Source organism: Podarcis bocagei, assembly GCF_964188305.1.
Source record: "Podarcis bocagei genome assembly, chromosome: 6".
Taxonomy (NCBI): Eukaryota; Metazoa; Chordata; class Lepidosauria; order Squamata; family Lacertidae; genus Podarcis; species Podarcis bocagei.
In genome coordinates, this window is record NC_138130.1 from 42660771 (window position 1) to 42678534 (window position 17764).

General features: G+C 45.6%; 1 protein-coding gene across 9 annotated transcripts in view; it reads left to right on the top strand.

The window, feature by feature from the left end:
* The window catches only part of CNKSR2 (connector enhancer of kinase suppressor of Ras 2), a 242220-nt gene that overhangs the window by 97167 nt on the left and 127289 nt on the right, over positions 1–17764 (top strand). The window contains exon 1 of one of the 9 annotated variants that reach the window (XM_081199414.1): positions 13385–14417. The exons of 7 other annotated variants lie outside the window; for them this stretch is intronic. In XM_081199414.1, coding sequence (XP_081055540.1) covers positions 14354–14417 — 64 coding nt within the window. In that variant the 5' untranslated portion in view covers positions 13385–14353. Of the gene's footprint in view, positions 1–13384; positions 14418–17764 lie in introns of those variants that run through there. One more of the 9 variants, XM_081199418.1, reaches the window with a different exon arrangement.

The window sequence follows — 17764 nt, forward strand, 5'->3', positions numbered from 1 at the left end:
CTGCCACCTTTGTGAAGCTCAGTAGGTCTGGATGTAGCCAGTGCTCCACCTGAGATGGTTCGCTCCACCTTCCCGCCTGATTATGTTGAGTGGTGTGCTAGCATCCTAGGGCCGGTCTGATGGCTTTGCCAAGGCACTCCTCAGATGGCTCCTTCTTCTTTGGCCTTCTTTCATAATTAACACACACACACACACACACACACACAAATGTGGCATTGGTGAAACTGATCTGGATTTCATCTTGCTTTTCCTGCTTCAGAATGGAGTGGGGATCACTGGTGGTGGAAATGGATTATGGCAGATAGAAATGAGAATCTGGCTATTGAGCTATGCCATGACCAAGAGACACATGAGAGAAAATGGTGGGTTGCAGATTAATGTGCTTCAAATGCAACTCTGTGAGCATGCTGCTGTAATGACTGAGGGCATGGGGCACAGCATCCTGCTTCTCTGTCTCCTGGCACCACACCTCTCCAGCCCCCTCTTCTGCCTCAATCTGACCCGTTCTTTGCCCCCGACACTTTCTGCTCACTAAACCTTGTTACACTCCCTGCGTAGGACCCTTCCTCCTCGCAGTCTGCTCGTCTGCCCTCTTTTCCCTCTGGCCACTAATTGTCATCCCATAACCAATACGCTGGCTCTGCGATGTCTTCCCATGGATACTCCCTTTGGGGGGTTCCCAAGCTGGCACTTGCCACCACTCCTCTGCATCCAGCCAGTTGATGACAGATTATGGTTGCAGGGTCCAGATTGGTTCATGTGGGGAGAGGCGGTCCTTGAGGTATTGTGGTTCTGAGCTGTTTAAGGCTTTATAGATCAAAGCCAGCCAATGAATGAGCATGGAATCTTGTTAATGGCTCAAGGCTCTGGAAGCTAACCATGGAATTGTGTATTGCTGGCAAAAGATAGAACGAAGTGTAACCATAACTAGATAGGGTAGAAATGAGATGCCCTTCAAAAGGAATATAGTAGCTAAATGCCTTACTATTTTGCAGAGAATAATGATGTGTTAATGACTTGCAGACTCAGCCTCACAACTTCTGTCATGTCTGGCCAATTTATTTTATTGAGATCAAACAAGCTTCAAAGCTCAACGCCTGTTATTTCTAAGGCCTCAAGTACACAATTGCCCTATTCATTCTGTTACTAATAGGCTGTGTTTTATGTTTTCTCAAAGTGCTTGCAAGGTATATGGAAACTATATACTTAAAAACTTTATACTAAAAAACAAACAAAAACAATTTCTTTGCTGTATAGGGAAAAGTACATTAAAAATAATTTATTCTACATGTTTTACCCCCCCCCCATGTGAAAATCATTTAAGATGGGCTTCATGGAACAACACAGATGTAAGCTATTGAGCTTGCATTGGCAGAGAGGTGCTATTTGTATTATTTTACTAGGGCTTCATGAATGCATGTAAAATGGATGAGTCCCCTGTATTCAGCCTAATTGCCTAATAGAGGCCTCCACCTGTGAAGTCTTGACATAGCAGATGCTGTGATGAGAATCTATTAAGCTATATTGGCTGCTGAAAATCTTGGATCTGATACAATAAACAAACAATAGAAAAATAATTTTGCTTTATTGCATCCAGGTTGCTCAGCTCTCCCCAGTTTAATGGGATGCCATCAAGTACAAAGTCTCATTAAATCTAATGGTTTAATTCTGATCTCACAGAAGTTTGAATGTCATCAGCTTCTATAAAACTCTTTGCAGCAACTGTGTTTTCGCAGCATGACATACAGCAACATGGGATCTAATACAATATAACTGCAATTAGACTGCCAGTTCTTTTCAAACAGCCAGAACCTCAAAACACCTGTGAAGGCAGGATTCATTTTCTGCAGAGCATGTGTACACTCATCTAGTGATAAATGTAAGGCTGTAATAAATTCCTTACATCAATCTGCACAGATCTGCATGACGATTACCCTCTTCCTTAAAGCATACGTTTTACTAGAAAGGACCAGAGATTTCAAATAAAGTTGCTTGCAGCAATGGATGCATCTCCATGATTCATTACTTGTGTGAAGAAGTGGCTAATGCAGTTCAAAGCAATTTAAATCTCATAAGAGAACACACACATACACACAAACTTCAGATTTTCAACACACACACACCAACCCTTTACTTACTTTTATTAAACTCTACACACACTATGCTTTTAGAGCAGGGATGCTAATCAACTAACCTTTACTCATAGTAAACCCATGGAAATTAATAGTCATGTCCATATTTTTATTAACCATATTTATTTAGAACTAGAACCTGAATATTCAAATGATTTTTTGATTTTTTTAAAGAAAAAAAACCCTTAAAGCTTTGGTGTCCCTATCCTTGTTAAGTTCCAGTTTTTATTACATTTTAAGTTCTGGACTCATTCTTCCCAGCAGCAATTTTGCATCTTGTCATAGTGACATGAAAATGTGCCATAAATAATTAGTGCTGGGATTTAAATAATACAGCAGATATGGATACATATATGGATATCTTTACACAGAAGAAGAATTTAAATGCATAATAATTTCCTTGGGAATTTTAGAAAATGTATTGGACATTTGTATATAAATGTGCTCTTATTAAAAATGTAGATGCAAAAATGAACCTACCTCCACCTCCACTCTTTTTTGTCCCCTTGAAAGTATAGCTTCACATGCTGTTTATGTGGGTTTTTCCTCAATGAATTTACCTTTCAGGGTGATGTCATTTTGAATAAACACTGCATTTAACACAGTGAGAGTCAGAAATTTGCAAGATTTCTTTTTATACTTGCTGGTAATATGGATCACGCTCTCTCCTTGGAAATGCAAAAAGGTACACGAGGACTAAATTATAGTCTACATTTTAGAATCAGCGACAGAGGACTGGGAAGTATGGGAGAGATATATGGTAATTGGTGATATTGACAGTGATGTGCTAAGGTTAGCCAAGTATGTATACAGAAGTTCAGCTTTTCTGCTGTTCAGGAAAGAGATCTTTCTGATTCAGCTGCAGCTTGGGCCCTATGTTCTCAAAGTGTGAGTGGAACCAATGTATTAGGTGGGTATCTGCACTATTTGAATGATCCACTGTTTGGAATGATCCAAACAAGGGATGTGTTCCTCTCTAGATGCGAGTCTGAGCTAGAATTCTAATAGCAGCTGCTAGAGCCTTCATTTCTTCCCTTTTGGGCCAGTGCCCAGAACAGCCAGGTGGATCATATCCCCAAACAAGGGCATTAGGTATCACTCCTGCTAAAATCATTTTGAATGTCTGTTGATTCCAATCCAGAGATCCTCATGGACAGCAGTGAAAAGGTTAATACTGTGCACAAGAATCTAATTGTTTTATTTAAAAAATAGATCGCTGGTGTAATATTGTGGGGAGGGCATCCAGAAAGCTTGAGTAGGTTTAAAAAGCAGATCTGTGTTTGAAAAGCCTATCAGCATTACCTAGCCTTAGACCCTAGTTTGGCCCTGTTCAGCTAGATATGGCTTAAGACTATGGGTGGAATCCAATGTAGCACTAAGTGAATGTCCTGTCAGCACAAGAATTCCTTTTTTTAAAAAAATATTTTTTATTAACTGACCAATCAAATCAAATCAAATCAAATCACATCACATAAATTCCGAATTACAAAGCCGAATTTTAAATTTTTTGTTGGGGGGACCCATATTTCAATTTCCGAAGGGGATTCCAATCATCTTCTTGCTGCTGCGTTAATATCCACAAATCTGTCCAAATAATGTTCATAATTCTAACCAGTCCTCTCTTGCTGTTCTCACATCTCATCTTGTTCGTATATGTCAGGGGTTCAGGAGCAGAGGCGAGGGCAAGGGAGGAAACAGAGAGCGAAGGGGAGGAGGCAGAAGAAAAGATGAGCGATGACGACGACCCGAGATCTCCGAGTCTTTCCAGTGAATCAGAAGATTCACAGGAAGGGGCGCCAGTGGCCAGAGCAAGGGGGGAGCCTAGGGGGACACCCCAGGAAGAGGGGTCCAGAGGGGGCTCAGAGAGCAGCAGTTGGAAATCGGGACCAGCGTCACCAACAGAACGCGGTGGAGAGGAAGGGCGCCAGGTGTCGAGCTCTGGCAGCTCGCAGCAGGAGGGAGGGCAGGAGTCAGGAGTGGCCACGCCTCCATCGGGGAGCGAGGAAACGGTTAGGCGGAGAGTGGAAGGTTGGGCGCGCGCGCCAAGTTCAAATGCACAGGAAGATGGCGCAGTAGGCAGCCCGGAAAGGGAGCCAGGACCTAAAGCCCGACGCAAGGAGACAGAAGGGTCCGGGGGGTCAGCGTCAGAAGCGTCCCGGAAGGAAGAGACCACGGGGGGCAGAGGGACCCAGAGAAGAACGGTCAGGCGGAAAAGGTGGAGTAAGGCTAGGGTACTTAGCTGGTGTACAGGGGGCGGAGACTCAGACGGAGCTTCGCCGGTCTAACCCTTAAGACGTAGAGTTGCACGCAGGAGCTTGAGAATGGAAACTGTAACTCAATAAAAGACTTTTACAAGTGACCGCTGGCTAGCGTGATCCTCTGTGAGCTAGGATCTGGAAGCAGCTCTGACAGTAAGGTCCGTCCCTCGTTGTGGGCATCTACAGCCTCGCGGACAGAGGAGAAGGAGGGTGCCTACGACTCAGCTCACGAACGGCAGACAATATGACGGCCGAACAGCAGATAGGAGAACTCAGAGAAGCAGTGACACGTCTGAATGCCGAAATACTTGCATCCAGGAAGAGAGAGGAGGACGCAGCTGCCGCCTACAGGGATCTCCAGGTCAGGTTGGAAGTGCTTACGAAGCAAGGGCAACTGACACCCAAACCGGAGGGGATTGGGTTGGGGAGAAGAACAGGCGGTCTAGTCTCTCACTTCGATGGGAATTTACAACTGTACCCCAACTTTAGAGCAGATGTACAGTGTGCACTGCAACTGCTGGACAAAGACTTTAGAGATGAGCAAGAGAAGGTGGGATTTATCATGTCCCATTTGCATGGAGATGCTAAAGCATGGCTGCGCAATTTGTGGAGAGATAAGGATCCAGCGCTCCAAACCGCGGATGCCTTTATTAAAGCGATGGATGGCTGCTTTTTATCTAGCATAGACGTGGATCTTGCCCGGAAGGAGGTGCATGGGCTGAAGCAAGGGAGGGCCAGCGTAAGACAGTACCATGCCCGCTTTTTTGCATTAGTCAGTGCCTTGGAATGGGACAGAGATTCAGCTCCAGTCAGAGATCTATTTTGGGAAGGCTTGAACAGTGCGGTTAAAGACGAAATTGCAAGGGGGGAGAGACCCCGGACCACGCAGGAGGTCGTTCAGAGGGCGATGGCGGTGGGAGTGCGGCTGGAGGAACGTCCATGGAGAAGGGACGAAGGACGTGGAGGGCGCGAACCAGCGAGAGGGTTCTCCTTCGTTCCCAGGGAAGCTGCGCGTGCGCAATCCACGCCTCCGCCAGGAGGGGGAGCGGAACCGATGGAGGTTGGCGGTGCCAGGGCTCAGTCAGCAACCAGAGCCACAGCACTGGGAGCAGTCAAAGCGAAGCCTCCTAGAGGGAACAGGAAGTGTTACATCTGCAAAAATCCGCAGCACATGGCGAAAGAGTGTCCCCAGAGGCTCCACAAGCACACTGCAGCCTCAGCAATGGTAACGGCAGCAACTCAGCAAGGGGCACCACAGCAGGGAAACGACGGAGTCTGGCTGGAGAGAGAGGCACTGGGGCCCAGCCAGACGAGTCAGTGAAGCAGTCCCCAGAGATTTTGCAGCCCACAGACCCCCTCCCACCCAAACCAGTGGTGAGGCTCACCGCATCGCTCCAGCTACCCAATGGACTCACCATGGACGTGCCAATCACCATTGACTCAGGAAGCAATGCGGACTTTATAGGGCAGGACTTTGTCGATAAACACGCTATACAGCTGCTGCCTGCCACGCTGCCCCTGCAGGTCGTCACGGTGGATGGCAGGGAGCTGCTAGGGGGGCAGGTGGTGAAGCAAACGCCACCAATGGTGATGCGACTTGGAAATCACAGGGAAATCATCAGTTTTAATGTCACCAGACTGTCGGACACGCCTATTGTCTTGGGCATGAGTTGGCTGGACAGACACAGTCCGACGTTGGCTTGGTACCAGCGGCAGCTAGTCTTTGGCTCCTCATACTGCGCTGCGCACTGCATCCTGCCCCGGCAGGAGGGAGAGGAGGAGGAAGCGCAGCTGCAGCTGGGGACGCTGCAAGCAATCCCCCACAAATACGCGGGATTTTTGGAGGTCTTCTGCGAGAAGGAAGCGGATAAGCTACCCCCCCACAGATCATATGACTGCAAGATTGACCTACTGCCAGGGGCGGCGCTGCCCAAAGGGAAGCTGTATTCCATGTCTGAGGACGAACTACAGGAACTCAAGGAGTTCATAGATCATAATTTGGAGCGCGGCTTCATCCGGGAGTCCAAGGCGGTGGGAGGCAGTCCTGTATTCTTTGTTAAGAAGGACACGCCCCAAAAAAGACTTGTAGTGGACTACCGGATCTTGAACAGTGTGACCAGGCCATCGGACTTCCCCATGCCCAGGATCGACGACCTCCTCGCGACGGTACGCAAGGGCCGCGTGTTCACCAAGTTGGACCTGCGTGGGGCGTACAACCTCATTCGCATGCGGGAGGGTGATGAGTGGAAGACAGCCATGTTCACGCCCCTGGGCACCTACGAATACAGAGTTATGCCTTTTGGATTGCAAAATGGCTCCCACTGTTTTCAAGCTTTCATGCATCACGTGCTGGCGGGGCTCCTCTACAAGACGTGCGTCTGCTTCTTGGATGACATCCTGATATTTTCTGAATCGCAGCAGGATCACGACAGACACGTCAAGGAAGTGCTGAGCAGACTACAGCAGCATAGGCTTTACGCCAAGCTGGAAAAGTGCCAGTTCGACGTGACGGAGGTGGATTTCCTGGGCTACAGGTTGTCAGACAAGGGGCTCGCCATGGACAGCGCCAAGGTTCGTGCCGTGTTGGACTGGAAGAGCCCGCGCAACCGGAAGGAGGTCCAGCGGTTTGTTGGCTTTGCGAACTTCTATCGCAAGTTTATCAAGGGGTTCGCTATGCAAACAGCGGCCATCACAGACACGCTCAGTTCCAAGAAGAAGAAATTCTCGCAAAACTGTCGCCTTCTTTAGTCCCTCTGAGGAGGCTCACTTACAATATGAAAACAGATCTACTCCTCCTCCCATACATAAGTCTTTCGACAGAACTTGCCAAAATGGCGACGGTATTTTTTACTGCGTCATTCCAAAGCTCTTATACATTCCACGGTCTCCTTAAAACATGCTTTGGTTAGAAAATTATCTCCACACAGTCTTAAATCCTCAGCTTAAGTCATTTAAACGGCATTTCTGACTTGTGACTTGGGGGGGGGGATTCTTGGTTAATCACATAGAGAAAAGAAAGGAAAGTTTTTCCCCCTCCCCCATCCAGTCCCGTTGCCGAACATACCGAGCCTTGGTGTGTCTTCTCATGATTTATTCCTGTTCCTCCGACCTGTCTTGTTTCTCAGAGATCTCTTCGGTTAGCAGTCTTTACTCCCCATTCTTCCTTGAAATATGTGCATTAGCTTCCTCCTAATTGTTTCTTTTGAAGTTGCTGCAGCTAGAGGCGCGAATCAGAGACAGCGTCCAGGAGCGCCAAAGTCCGCACAAGGGCTTTCTGCCTAGTGCCCCCACCCCCTCAAATTCGGGGGTGGTATAGGGCACAGCAGACAAGGGCAGTCCCCTTCCCACACGCTTGGGGTAGTCGGCAGGCTGTTTACTCCCATCACAGCCTCTTAATTACCTCTTGTGGGTCGGAGATATGTTATTGTCAGCCATCTTCCGATGCGCCCCTAGTGGCCCCCCCGTCAGCACAAGAATTTCTGCTTGCACAGCACAATATTCTCCCCCCTTCCTGCACCCCCCAAAGTTTGTTCTAGGTGCTTACCAGCCCTCTGGAGCAGATTTAGGGAGGGTGTGGGCAGAGGAGAGGGAAAAGGTCCTGTTGCACAAGTAGAAACCCTTCTGCTGATGGGATAGGTTTGTTGAATATCACCCAGTGTTATCTGATGTGACTTTCTGATTAACTACATCCATAATCATTATCATTGGTCCCTGCTCAACCTACATCATTGGACTTTCACCCTTGACTTTCAACACCCTTGACTTTCAGCACTGAGACCCTGTTGGATCAACTGGTTGCTATTGCTACTACCTACAGCCACTAACCTCTCTCTTGTCAGGATTTTTAGTTTTACCTTACAGCATCTGAAAGAGGAAGATGAAGGGGAAGAGACAAAGCAGCAGGGTAGGACACTAAGTGCCTGAACTGGATTTTTAAAAGATGCAACAATGATTTTTATGTTGACAGTGGGCAACCCAATAAGATTTCTGCATTTTTTATTTCTGTATTGAAATCCAGTACAAAAATAAAGAGATTTTCCTCCTTTGTGGCAAATCTCACATCATTATTTTTTTTAAAAAAAAACTACTTAAAATGATATAATTTTGCAAAAAGTGGTTGAAGTCTTTGAAATGACTGAACATCTTAATCTTATGCAGACTTAGGATGCTCTCTAAATTCGCCGAAATCAATAGACTTGATTGTACCAAGCTCTGCTTAGGAAAGTCCTCTTAATCTCTTAATAGCCTTAATGAAACCCTACATGCTTTCAATTATTAACAAATTTATGGAGACCAATGATTTGTGTTTCAGATTATACAACAGGAGCGCTGTTAAAATGTTATCATGATTAAAAGATTCAACTGACATGCATGTTTACAACTCACTAGATTTTCTTGTATTTAAGATATAGCCAAAAAGACAATCTTTGTTAAAGAAATATTGTTGTCAAGTAAAAGAACTTTGCATATCTAATGACGAACAGTTGTCATCCGTCCCCCCCCCCCCCGGTTCAGAACATCATTTGTTTGGTCAAACCTATGTTTTCTCCAGCTTGTGCCACACCACAGATGAAAATATAAAGCTGCAGCCTTCCCATATACAAGACAAAGGGGAAAAAAGCTAAAATGGCAGAGCAACATCTGATTCTTCAGACGCTGTGGGTGGAGTGAGCTGTCTGAACTGTAACAGGCGCTGGATCCCAGACGAGGTGGGTAGATGCATAGCTGTTTCTCCTCCTCTCCTGGTTTTGATCTTCCCTTCCTTTGATGAATTTAGACCGACTTCATACGTTTACAAAGAAATGCTATTAGCCATCAAAGGATTTCCATTGGTGCTAACTTAACTCTCCCATGTTGAGGAGGTGCTTTAAAAAAAAAAAGCCAGTGAAATCATGGCACAATTGTGCACAGAAACAAAATAAGCAGGATAACTAAATATGTCTACATTTTGTTTTCAAAAGCTGATTTACAGTGTTAACAGTTAGCTTAGTCCTAAACTTCCTAAGCCAGTGATGGGGAACCTTCAGACTACAGTGGTGCCTCGCAAGACGAAATTAATCCGTTCCGCGAGTCTCTTTGTCTTGCGTTTTTTTCGTCTTGCGAAGCACGGCTATTAGCGGCTTAGCGGCTATTAACGGCTTAGCGGCTTTAAGAAAAAGGAAACAAACTCGCAAGAACTCGCAAGACGTTTCGTCTTGCGAAGCAAGCCCATAGGGAAATTCGTCTTGCGAAGCAGCTCAAAAAACGCAAAACCCTTTCGTCTAGCGAGTTTTTCGTCTTGTGAGGCATTCATCTTGCAGGGCACCACTGTATGGACCTAGTATGGCTATTTTGGGTGAACCACACTTGCTTTTTTTGTGCCTGACATGATGTTTTTGAAATATCAAGTGGTACATATATACTTATAAATGAATGAATGAATGAATGAATGTCTGGTGTCACTTGTCAAAGTAACCCACGGAGGCTTGGCCACTTCTTAATCTGGTCCTCTGGCTAAATCCTACCCCCCAAATTGATTTCAATGGGCTTTAGTACATCTGACACTGCATAGAGAGGCCTGCATTTCAACTTTTGATTTTTGCCTTGTTTTTCTATGTCTGAAAATAATGAAACTATGTTTATCATTTGCAACAAAAATAAGTATGTCCAGATTTATTAGCTAGCACTGATTTGTTTTTTTTTGGGGGGGGGGTAAATGGTAAGATAATGAATAAAATTCAATTTCAACAAATGTATTTTTCCATTTGGCCAGGATATCATCGGTGTCAGTGTTTTGCCATAAATGTGGCCATGAGAGAATGTAAAGGAGCCATATCAGTTTACAGAGGAAAAATGTGCAGCTGTGCTCATTTGTTGGATGGGATATAACTGTCTTCCCTTAAGGAAGTGCTTCTGTTTTGAAGATGCTGCACTCAAAAGAGAAGAGCATTTCCCCCCAGAATGGAATAGAACAGTCTTCCCTCAGGGATATGCCTCTGTTTCAAGAATGTTGCACATTGCCAGCAGTCCAGAAGCAATGCATTTTATGCATTTGCACCACCCAAAGAGTGGAATCATTGTCATACTGTGCTTTCTGGTAAGGAGTTCTACATGCATCAGAGGCACATACCGGACAGTGCCATGAAATCACTGGTGGCATGAAAGATTTTCCATGACTGCTAACAGCTTACATGAAACAAACACAGTGACCCTATAACCAGCACTCAATCTGTAATGATGGAACTCCTATGGACACTGAAACTGGCTAGTTTCAAGCTGAGAAGCTTCTGATACTCTGCTCGGAGACTACTCAGTTTCAGTCTCTTTCCAAATTTCCTCTTTATACAGCGCGAATTTCTCAAGTAATAGAGTACACATAGTTCCCTCCTCTAAAAGCAAGGGTAGGGGAGCAAAACACAAATATGGTTAAACCTCCCCTTCCATAGCAAGATACCATCACCATGGCAGCACAGTTTTCTGTTGCCATTCATTAAATGCAGAATAGATATCATGCTATTGCTATGTAGGGCATTACATAGGACTCATGAGACATGAAATCCACAACCCCCTACCCCTGATAAAAAAGGAACAGTAAGCTTAAGAACTGGTAGCTTGCTGTCTTTCCAGCATGCCCCAAAGCTGTCTTCAGGGCAGCTGTTTCACCTTGCATAGTGGTAGGGCTGGCCCTATGGCCATTGACCATCTGGATATGGCTTAGGGATGTTCGGACAAACGATACAGAATCTTCCTGCCTGAAAATCTGTTGCTAAAATGTTAGGCTCTTTATTTGCTTTTTAAGTCATCTTGCATAGATATACACAGAGTATTTTTCTATCCTCTTTATATCAAAATGTTGAGCAGAAAACATGAGTCATATGTATTAACAGTTACATTTTGTTCTGGGCTAATCCCACTTCTCAGCTTTAAGGAAGAAAAGATTAAGAAATGGTGGCATGTACTCAATTATCTGCAGCCATTTTAATTCCTGTACAAACATACCTAACTTTTCACACAGGAACAGAGCTAAAAACTAACTAACTGTTGACCAAAATAGTATCTGTACAACCATACAAGGGATGGGGTGCAATTCACGTTACACAATCTACCACTGTCTATATTTTATTTTTGAGGTGGAGTGATGGGCATACGTAAACTCATACAAGAGGTAAAAAAAAATTACACACTTGTTTTGGGACAGAATTCTCTTACCAAGTGATGAATTTGCACCATTGTACCCAGGCATAGAACCCCTCACTTGCCTTGTTAATTTCATCAGCTAATTTATTTCATCAGAACCTAAATCTGCCTCCTTTCCAATTCTGCCTTGGGGTTCTTTCCACCTTAACAGTACCATCATGTGTACGGGTAAATATTATATTTAATATATAAAATAAGTAGGGGAGAAAGTGTTCCATGTTATTTTCTGGGCAATATAAATCTATATTAACATACTAGCAGAACAGCAATTATTCTTCAAACATGTTGTCATTAATTTAGCTAAAGGCACTTGCTTTATTATTTATAACATATAAACATAAACAATAAAAATATATATAAAAGCCACAATGGGTATGTTCCACTGAAACCACTGGAACAACTTAATTGTTACTTAAGGCCCATTGCCTTCAGAATGATTGGCAGCACAACTCTCTGCATGTTTACTCAGGAGTCAATTCTACTGTGGTCAGTGTGATTTATTTTCATATTAGTCAGAAGAACCTTCAGCTGGAGAGTGGCCATCGTTTTTTTCTGTTGTTTCTGACCTGAATCCAAATGGTGATAATAAAACATGATAATTTATCAGCCTAGAAGTTAGGTCCTAGCTTTGCTCCTCATAGTGGAGGCCATCTTGGTGCTTCTTGACATACGGGGCTAAAAGTAGCTGGTGCTGTATTTTCTGTGTTGCCTTCTAAACATGCCTCGGTAGCCATACATTGTGTGAAGAATGAGGAAGAGCAGTAATTAGGATAGGTGAGAGAATGTCACCTTTCTGTATCATCCTCTAACTGTATTTACATTTATAAGGCCCTTGTTTTTCTGCCCCATCTGCTTTCTTTTTCTTCTCATCACCTTTCTCACATTTTGTTATCCCTGTAAGCTATTACTGGGCCTCATTTACTTCTCCCAGCAACTGACCTTTTCACCCTCTGCTTTGCCACTCTACTCTTCCTACCTCCTCCTTTGCAAAGCACTGTAGCATCTCCCTCTGTTGCTGCAGCAACCTTGCAACTTATCCAAGTCTCAGCACTGAACTTTCGTAACCTTCATGCTTACCCAGACCACCTTCAATTACTATCGGTTTCACCCTTCACTGCCCCATCTTCCTTCATCCTTGATCAAACCTTATCTTATCCCTGTATCTTTGATCCTATATGAACACTTACAGGAGTCAATTTCACAAAATCGATGAGGCTTACCTCTGCATAAATGCATTTTTTGACCAGGGGAAGCTCAAACGCCCATGAATTCTGTAGACTTTTCAATAAGCAATGCAATTCAGTGATCTGTATAGCACCTGGCATGCTGCTGGAACTGAATTATTGTTGAATAATAGCAAGAAGGCCTGTCCAGAAAGATATTCCCCTCCCAGGGGGCCACACATGCCTGAAAGGGAGTTCTTAATACAGGGAAAGATGTGATTTCTGGAATCAGAGCAATTTAAAGATAACAGCATTTATTGTTCTGTGCCATCCATCACATACTGTACATTGAGCAGCCAAATAAGGAAATAACCATTCCTTTGGAGGTCCATTTATTCTGACAGCTTCCGAATGCTGATCTAAAGTATGTGAAATAGAATCATCCTAATAAAAAATGATGTTCCTATCCCCCTCCCCACCCTGAGCCAAGGGCTTTTCTCAGCAATTACCTTCCTAGCCCACACAGAAATACCTAATCCGCTCTCCGCGCAGCCACCCCCGCCCCGCTGGATTTCCTCCCCCTCAGTAATGTATGCATCATAACCTCATGGTAATTCCCTCCTCCGTTCCCCTGGGAAGAGCTTTAAAGTCAGGAAACGCTGGAGGGATAAGCAGGCGCCTCGCTCCGCCAGGCAGGTGCTGCACCTACCGCCGAGGCCTCGCGCTGCTTCGGAGCAGGGAGTCTTCGCGCGCTCCTCCCCCCCTTCCCCGCGGGAGGGGATGCGCGCGCGCGCCCTCCTACGTTCCCTTTCACTCCCTCCGACTCCATAGCAGCGCGAGGAGGGCATCTCTCTCCGGGCGCTCGAACCCCCGCTTGCAAGTCCCACATGCAGCCCCCTCCCCAGGGCGCTCAGGGGGCCGCTTGACTTCAGATATTTTCGGCTCTGAAATCTCGTCATTTCCGCCAGTGTGAGAGAGGTGGGGGCTGCAAGGGGAGCGAGAGAGAGACAGAGAAAGGAAAACGCGCGGCAAGCGTGCAGCTCCGCGAGAGAACAGCTCTGGGAACAAACGCGGCGAGAGCGCGGGGCTCCCGGCGTCGCTGCTGCCGCCGCCGCCGCTCCATTAAGCGCCCTCGGTGCTCGTGAGCAGCGCCGGACAACGTCCCCCAGCATCCTGGAGCGGCAGCCGCCGCCGCCTCTCGCCCGCAGGTCAGAGGAGGCGGCAGGCAGGAGGCGTCGGAGCGTGCGGGTGCAGCAGCAGCAGCCCTCTTCTCCCGCTCCCTGCTGAGGAGGCAACATGAACTGAAAGCCCCCAGAGGCGTCGATACGCACACGCGCGCAGCTGCGCGCCACACCGACCCGCTCACACAAGCGAGAGGAGACGAGCCGTGAGAGGAAGGCGAGGATTTTTTTTCTTTCCCCAGGCAGCCTCGCTGCTGCTCCTGCTGCTGCTTTCTCCGCTCTCCGCCGTTTCGCGCCTTAACCGGCAAGAAGCTGAAATACGACCCCCACAACCCCTCAAAACCCCCAACTCTACCGCGGCTCGTAGGCCAGCTGGACCCGCCACCCGCCTTTCTTTTCGCGGTTTCTGAGGAGGAGACACCACTTCTCGCAAAGTTTGCCCCATGGCGCTCATTATGGAACCTGTCAGTAAATGGACCCCGAGCCAAGTGGTGGACTGGATGAAAGGTAAAGAGCAAGCTCAGGGGCGGCGGCGGGAGGTGGCTGCGTGCCCCCCGGCCTCCCCTCCCTCTGAGGGAACGGCGTGGCTTGCCTTCCCCTCGCATGTTTGAGTGTCGTGGGAGAGTTGAATGTTGGAAAAGCTGGCTGGATGTCTTAAGCAGGTTCTCGACGTTAGACGCACAGAGAGGCGGCAGCTCGGCTCGAGCTGGCTTTCTGGGTTTGCCATTCGTTTTTAGGTTTTGGTTTTGCTTCGTGTCCCCGTGGACTCGAGGCGCCGCTTGGCAGGTGCTGTTTGCTGTCTCGCGGGGCGAATGGAGGAAGACACCCCACCGCGCCTTCCCAGCCTCATCTCGCGCTTTCGTGTCGCCCTGGGCAGAGGCTCAGCTGCTCACTGCAGGCTAACTTAGGTGGCCTCCAGTGTAGCGCCCGGACATCTACTTCTGACCTCATCCGAGGCATGCAGTTGCCTCGAGCCACATCTTCCAGCCTCCCATTCATTTACGGTACTTAGTTCTTGGGCAGTTAGGATACCGACCCCTCGTTCCTCCGGTTAGGCGACGAGCTGAGATTGGAGTGGCTTTTAGCAAAGATAGATTAAAAGCCCCGATCGCCAGACGAAATAGAAATTTAAAAAGCAGCAACTACCTAAGGAGGTTAATTTGGAAAAGGAAGGCTAAGGGCGTTTAATAAGCGTAATCATAATACCCTGTGGCTGTTTGTAAATATGCCTTCCATTCGGAGCACTTGGCGAAATGCGAGCCAGCGACCCACAATGGCCAAGAGGCCATATGGAACTGTGGAGGAATGCTAAAACAATCCTGGCCATGGGGCGAGGGGCGGTGATGGAGGAGGATGACAAGGGAGATAGTGGAGAGCAGGTGCCAAGACGCAGCAGCGCCTCTTGAGGAGAGGGGCTGCAATAACAGCGCCAGCATACTGGAGGAACAGTGGCTCCGGTGGCGGCGTGACCTGGCAAGGGAGGGAGCAGCTGGGACGACAGCCCTGCATGGGCCTTGCAAAGCTGATCTCCGGGTCAGAGTGCTGGGAAGGTGGCACAGCATCACATGTCATGGGAAGCATGTGCGCTGTGAAACAAAACTACTGGAGGAAGGAGGGTGAATGGAGAACATGGTGTGTTTGCATCTCATAGAGAGTGACAGTCTGGTGTCCTTTAAAATGGTACATACATTGACTTGTACTGCTGCTCCTAAGCATTCCACTTGTTTCCCTTCAAGCCAAGCAAGGAGCACCACAATAGCAGCTGAGCTGCTGTAGCACTCACTTTCAGCAGCTGTCTTTTTGCCATTCCCATTTTGCTCTTTTAGCCCTGCTGGCATCACTTGTGAGGTTGGAATGAGATTTCTTTTAGTCAGCTCTCTCTAGCTTTCCTCCACTAGCAATTGTCAGTCCATTGTCCATTCCTAGCATCATTTTTTATTATTGATAGCATCAGAAACAGCTTTTTTTAAGGATGTGGGCTTAGATACTGCTATTTACCCACTAGTTAAAGCCATTGCTTTATTTGTGGGTTGTAACTTTGAGGAAACTGACATTTTTTATTTTTACATGGCTGATAAAATGAGAAATTGTGCCTCACCTCTTCGTTACATCCAGCTGCTGCTTGACTGAAACAGCTGAGGTCCATCTGTGGCCCACTCTTAAACACACTCTAGCTCTGTTGAATGCTGTGAACTTAAGTCTGCTTAAACATGCATAGCATTGCACTGTAAGCTTAGTAGCCACTGTTGTCAAATGTGCTTTCAGTAGATATGCTCCCCTACTTTTCAAGGAGAGCGTGTTTCAGTCAGCACTCTTGAAACAGGCAGTTTCTTGCCATGTAGTATTTTGCTTACTCACTGTTTGGTAGTGGCTTGGCAGGGAATATATACTTAAACCTCATTGATTTCAGTGGGAGCTTTTCAGACTGATTCAGTACATGTTTCCAGTACATTATTTTCTCTGAAGTAATTTCCAGTTTATTAAATAGGATTTACTCTCAGGAAATGTGTGATTAGGATCACAGCTCCAAACATGTGAAAGATGCTTGTATTTGTCTTTCTTTTAAAATTAAAATTCTAGGTGGTTTAGATTTTTTAAAATCACGTGTAAAAGAATATTACATCAACTTTCTACACAATGTGTCTCAATAGATTGGTTTAGCTACAGTTTCATTTTGTAACATTTCCTTGAAGGCTCCAAGATGTGATAAGTATTACAAGAGGACAAGTGTGTGTACAGTGGTGGTGGTGGTGGTGTTTTTTTGTAAGAGCAGTAATATTCTTTTTTTAAAACATCCCATTTCATTTTCCAAACATGGAGCTTCTGAATGAAGCATTGGAAATCAATATTTCATTGTGAAATGTATCACAGAATATGAAATTATGCCTGCTTATCCCGAGCACCCAAGGATATACTTTGAGGCTTTTAGCATAAATAGCCCATATTTTAAGATACATTGTTTATACTGGCATTGCTTTTGGCTATACTTATCATCTTTCTGCTTGTTTGCCTTCCTAGTGTAAAAACAACAATATGAACATATGAATGTGGGTTACAAGAAAGGCTTTCATGTATTAGAGATAACTCCAGTTTTCATATTTATTTTATAAAATCCCAAGTATGAAAACTGGAGTTCTCTAATCCTAGCTTGTAGCGTGAATAAAATCTAGCTAGTATCAAATATATATGTGAAGCTGGTGCAATTGAATGACTGATTTATGAAGAACTGCTATGTTGTGGGCATTATTTCTCAGACTTCTTTACCTTGCTAATGCATGGCAATTTCATCCTCCTTAAAACTTGAGGCATATGGTCTTAGTTATTTAACTCTTGTAAGTATTTCCATAAATAGTTATGTAAGCCTGTTTAATAATGCTTATTAACTATATACACAGTTCCTGAAACAGGGCAATGATTTGCTGTTCAGCAAAACTGCAAAACAGTAGACAGTATTATGGTAAAATGCTTCATAAAAATGGAAGGTCTAATACTTTGACCTTATTCTATTGGAATCAATGAAACTAGTTCATTTCATTACCATTCAGTTGGTGCCTACTTAGAACATTTGGTTTCTGAATTGGTTGTGTATGTGCATATTGTGCATGTAATGCATGGGACAACATGGCCATGTTCTTTGCAACATTAAACAGATGGATTGGGAAATATCATTTGCTTTTTGCATTTTAAATGGTTGTGACTTGCCTCAAGATCCCTGGGGTGTTGTTTGGGGGATTTTTTTGTTGCAGGGATTGTTGCTGTTGCGTTTCTGGGTCTTTATTTTAGATCAATCCTACTTAGAATTAAGTTCAGTGTGGCTTACTTTCAGGTCATTAGGTATAGGACTGAGGTCTGAA